Here is a 5,684-nt window from a genome sequence, read left to right on the forward strand (position 1 = left end):
TACTTCATACAGGGACTAACAAACATTACAAGAGAGAAAAGAAACATTACTTAAGACTAGAATATACCTAAAATTACATTGTCAACAAATTAATACAATATTCGCAAGTAAAATGCACTTTACAGACTCCAATTAATCTGAAATTTCTTATATTAACATTCATACAGATATACAAATATACAAAAAAATTATATGTACCGATTACCGAGGTCTAAACCCTTTTTTATTTTATTTTGCATATTATAAGACGACTTAATATTTTTTTGCAGAGCCACTTTTAAAATATCGGTCGAAATATTGTTTTTAATAAATACATGTATTTAATAACTTAAAGGGTTCATAACAAATGTCCACAATCTGCAACTTATTCGACAAACACAAATGGCGATGTGATTTCTGAGCTAATACATTACGTAAATTATGTAGACCAAGCCACACCTTTACAACCTTCTTAAAAAAGTAGGAACAGAACCGTTATCGTGAGACAAAACAGGCAACAAATGCAAAACAGAGTTAAAATTTCATAGAAGTTTGACGTTTAAAACAATACCTGCAGTGCCTGTGCTGTCAAAATATCTGCAGACTTTTCTTGATCTGACTAGACAACTGACGTGCCAACAGGCAGTACTGGAAAGGTTGCATCGTAGCGGGCTCTACGCCGCTACGCGTCTACGTTGCTTCATAAGTGGCTTTTCGGCTTGCGCCTTAGCTGAGCATAAATGAGGCCCGCGGGTTTATCTATGGGCTGGTAGATGTGGTGTCGGGGGTCACCTTTCGTCACGTTGGCGGGGAACTTGGACATGTCGATGTTCAGGTAATGCTTGTTCGGCATCGTCATCCTGATCCATGAGATCTGCAATGAAAGAACCAGCTCAATATTTGTTACACACGATTAAATAATCCAAATCCTAGTTTTGAGGCATCATATCATGCAGCTACATTTAGCATGGTAGGATTTTTATCATTTGTCACTATGCCTGTCACTCTCACACTTACATACTTGTTAGAACGTGACAGGCATGTTGACAGGCGATGAAACTGCGACCATGCTGATAGAGTATAATTTTACCGCGTATAGTTAATCAAATTGATAACGTACTCGTTGCAAAATTAGTATGTAAATAATTATATGAAGATAACTAGCGACCCGCCCCGGCTTCGCATTGGTTACACAAAACCTTAACAAATTATACACCTATCTTCCTCAAGATTCACTCTATTGATAAGTAAAAACCGCATGAAAATCCGTTGAGTATTTTTGGGTTTATCGCGAATATACATACAGACAGACAGGCAGACAGACGCGACGGGGGACTTTGTTTTATAAGGTGTAGTGATGAATAGTTAATTGCCGTATATTAGAAAATTAATCACAATGATGTATTTCCGATGAGTAAGATAGGGAACGCTATAAATACTGATAATTTTTAGACCTCTTCGACAATGCAGAAAGATGACGCAAATTTAATTTACCTAATACACACCAGTAAACGAAACGTAGAGGTTATATTATCCATGACTTTTACAACACAAAACATATATAAGTACCTAAATTACGTACACATAACAATCAAACAACATAACATTTAAAAGTATCACATTTTGAACACATATTAAACAACATTTTGAATATTTTTATTACGTTATATACCTACGTTTTTTTTTTCGTGTTAAATTGGTTTTTGTAAACAAAGCCGATTTTGCCTGTAATGGAAATTGTTTAGTTTCTTATACTTAAGAAAAGAATATTTCTTATATTATTGGTTCTACACGGAAATATTCACAGGCGTAAGTAATTGTTCCACTTATATAAGAATAATTGGAACGATAGTCAAACTGGAATGATGTAGTTATCGGTCTTTAAACTCACACGATTTTACTATCACAACCGCAGTACACCAGTTTCAACAGGATAATTAGATTAATTACTGCACTAGCAATATTTTGTTGACTTGATTTATAGACACATCCTCGTCTGAGAGAGATATGGAGCCACATGACCAAGATATATATTATTGACCAACTTGAGCGAAATTACTTGACGTTATTCTCTTCTATCTTTATCGATAAAATTGCGTCTTGTCGAGGCATTGACCGCGGTCACTAAGTTTCTGAATATCCTTCAGTAACATATAAGGAAGCAAATAACAATGCCAGTATTTGTTTACATTCGTACACGTTTTTTCGCTTTACGTAATAAGTATGTAACCAAAGATCAATACCGGCGCAATCTCAACACGTGTTTTATTACGGTTTTAATATAGTTTCTAATATCAAAACGTACCTCAGCTACTTTCTCCAACACAGTTTTCTCAGCTTGATACAGGGTGTGCTGGACCGACGGCGAATACACGCCGACGTCTGGTGGTCCAGCGAACTTGTCAAGAATGGCGTCCTTGACCGTCAGCCATGCGTTGTCAAAGTCCGCTGAACGCATGCTGTCGTATGTCCACTCTGCCTCCACTACCGTACTGTAGGTATGAGGAAAATTTAAAATTATTTCGGATCCAACTAGATCAATCTTTAGGACGATCTTCGACCAGATGGAATTGCAATCCAAGAACATCAAAAGCAAGATGAATTTGCAATTAGCAGGGCATTTCTTACTACTTTAGCTACTCAACTTAGGAGAACAATTGATGGCAAAAACTATTTTTATCTCATGAACAAAGAAATGTCAACTGAACGAAGATGTATGAAGTGTCTTACCTGAAAATTCTTTCCGCAGCATCAGCTAGCGTGGTGTACTCGTCTTGCACAAAGTCTACGAAAGCAGATTGCGTTGTCTTCAACACTCGCAGACCGCTTAGACCAGACTTCACCACCACAGCTTCTGTATTACAAAAGACACACAAACTTAATATCACTTTTACAAAAACAGGTAAAAAATAGCTTATCACGTATTTTGATATATTTTATTGTAATTGTTAAATCGTATGAATAAAATCTCCTACTTAGGTGAATTAATGAACTCACCATGTCGAGCTTGTGACACTAAAGACCATCTAGTTGCAGTTGGTGAAAACACAAATGCGTGATTGTGGGGCGTTCCTGCTTGGAGCCTCTCCCAGGGATACTCGACCACGCGGCACCTCGCCTCAGCAATCTGCCGGTAGGTATACAAGAAATGGTTGACGACCACTGCTCCAAATTCTTCAGGTGTTTTAACTCCGTGCTTTTTGGCTAGGAGGTACACCGTGTTCTTCTGGGAGTCAGTGGCGACGACTTCTTTATTGTCTCCGATAACGTAAGCAGATTCTGAAGAGAGCTTGAGCTCCGTGGAGACTTCGAACTCGCGAATGGTGTGGTAGTCGCCATCGCGATGGACGTGGAGAAGTTTGACGGAGCTCTTGCCGTAGCCATGATCGCTGAACTCGAACCGGCCGCCACTGTCCGCCGCGGCCGTCAGCGCGGGCTTCGCCCCGCTCTGACTTAACAGTGGGCCTTCACCTCCGCTGGTGTTCGAGGGTTTCGCATAGATTCTGAAACAAGTAGATAAATTATTAAGCCGCAAATAACCAATGAGGGCGAGACACTAAGATCTAAACGTACGAAAACAGACACTATAGAAATTAGTGGAGACAGATATTACGAAATTTAACACATAGTTAAAATGTCCTGGAGTGAGAACAGTAGTTAAAATAATAGTTAATACATGCTTTACCAATGAAACTATGCATAAAGGATAAGAAAATGACTAGAAAATCTTTAGAAAAGTTTGAAATGGCTGCTGGAAGAAAATGGAATAAATAATAACGAATATTGTAACTAATTACCTGTTAGTGCTCGTCCACGGCATCTTAGAGGAAAAAATAATCACTTGATTTTGAGAGTGTGTAAAAAACTGCGTCGTCGCATTTAGTGCGAAGCGAAACGGAATGTGACAAGACGCCCGCGCACCCGACTCTTATAGTGGCGGCCTGTGACCCGAGATAAGGGTAGGCACGCGACAACGACGCGATACCACTATCATAACAATAACAATCAAATAATAGCACAATCGGATTAGGACTAATCTCGAAATCTCTGGGACAGTTCTGAAATTTGGTATTGTATGTTAATAAAAAGTCTCTTTTTCATGTCCACACTTTGACATTTGGGGACATTTTATTACTGCCGCTATTGAAAAGACCAGCTAACTCCAGTTTAGACCTAAAATCTGTTTTTGCCGTCACATTATTTAGCCCTAAATATTTCTCCTTCATTAATTTTAGTTTAGGCGCTATAACAAAAAGTACGATTTCATATTCGGCGTCCTCTCAAGGTGGCTGTATTGATTTTTATTCAATGAAACAAATGTAAACAAGTTGTGAAGGGCAAGAGCAATCTACCAATACGTCATTTGAAAAAATCCGTCCTCTATCCTAGGCTACAGGGTGTGTTTAAGTACTAATAATGCATTATTAGTACTTAAACCCATTACCCTACTTTCTGCTTAAGTCGCAGTCGAGTAACTTTCCTATTAAGAGAGTGTCCCCTGGAAGTATAAGCCCAAAATCTGGATTCAGCAAGTATTTTCTCTAAGAGCATGTATTTTTTCCGCAAAGGTATCGTAGACTTTTATTTTGTCATCATATTGTCATAAGAGACCTTAGATTTTGAATAAAATGCAAATTTCTCACAAGATGGTGAACATTTTCCAAGATCGCGGCGGTTCCTCGAGATCCCCAAAAGTCAAATAATGTGGACATGAAAAAGCGACCTTTCATTAACATACATACCACATTTCAGGACTGTTCTAGAGATTTCGAAGCTTGTCCTATTCCGATTGTGCTAATAGCCAAGCATTAACAACGTGACAGACTGGATATGGTTCCGCGCAGTGTTGATGTGTAAGTACGCGAACGTTTTCCGCGAGTGACGTCAACAGTCCAAGAGATGAAACGGCAACGAAGTTTTTAATACAGTTGCTCAAAAAGTGCTACTTTTCGTGGCTGTTTAGCGTGCGGAAAGTTGGTTTTCGCGAACTAGTGCTTTTTACTTTTCCAATTTTTTTTAATTTTTACTTGTTCCAATTCATGACTACTTATTGATAAGTGTTAATATTAGTTTCTTTTAAACGTCGTAATTAACATAAAAACCTACTGTTAATGTAAGAATACAAAAAAAAATGCATATTTCATTTATATTTCATATCATTATAAGTATTATAACACGATTATTTTTTAATGTTGAAAAACCGTTCTTAATAAGTTGTCTGAATGAAACGGAACGCCTGTCAAAGAAGAGGCGTATTTTCTTACTGCAAGAATGTTTTAAGTTTCCAAAGGCAACATTCGATATTGTTTTTATAAATATACGATACACAAATAATCGTAAATAACGATATTTAGGTAATAATAGTACAATGTTTTAATATTTACAATTGTTTCTGTCTTATAGAACATGCATTTGAAAAAAAAAACTTTCATTGAAGTGGGTTCAATAATAATAACAAAATCTATTCTAGTCGAATAAAAGCTAGAAAAACACCTCTTCATAATGTCAATGTCAATGATGTCACAGAATGAATAATATAAAAGTTTCGAATTCCATTCCTTACTTGTTGCTTTTTTTTATTTTTTCGCAACTGTATTAAAAAACGTCGTTCGATACACGTGCGGAAATGTCATTCTTCACTCGTCCCGAGTCCTGCCTACGGCTCGTGGCAAGATATCTCGGTACTCGTGAAATAATGACATACT

At 37.4% G+C, this 5,684-nt stretch overlaps 1 protein-coding gene across 1 annotated transcript; it reads right to left on the bottom strand.

Moving 5' to 3' along the window:
* Positions 1–581: 581 nt before the first annotated feature.
* On the bottom strand, positions 582–3,985 carry LOC134741145 (uricase). The gene is made up of 5 exons (XM_063673916.1): positions 3,777–3,985; positions 2,977–3,482; positions 2,710–2,833; positions 2,285–2,471; positions 582–853 (listed from the first exon to the last, which is right to left on the bottom strand). Exons 1-5 carry the CDS (start codon positions 3,797–3,799, stop codon positions 680–682), a joined length of 1,014 nt encoding a protein of 337 aa, XP_063529986.1. The 5' UTR covers positions 3,800–3,985; the 3' UTR covers positions 582–679.
* Positions 3,986–5,684: the final 1,699 nt, after the last annotated feature.

The sequence above is a fragment of the Cydia strobilella genome, chromosome 4, assembly GCF_947568885.1.
Source record: "Cydia strobilella chromosome 4, ilCydStro3.1, whole genome shotgun sequence".
In the NCBI taxonomy this organism is placed as follows: Eukaryota; Metazoa; Arthropoda; class Insecta; order Lepidoptera; family Tortricidae; genus Cydia; species Cydia strobilella.

Bases quoted from the DNA above. Each gene is read 5' to 3' on its own strand.
- LOC134741145 (XM_063673916.1), bottom strand. From the start codon at position 3,799: ATGCCGTGGACGAGCACTAACAG. The intron at 2,472-2,709 runs GTAAGACACTTC...TCATACCTACAG, and splicing joins GCTGCGGAAAGAATTTTCAG to TACGGTAGTGGAGGCAGAGT. The intron at 854-2,284 runs GTACGTTTTGAT...CTTTCATTGCAG, and splicing joins TGTTGGAGAAAGTAGCTGAG to ATCTCATGGATCAGGATGAC.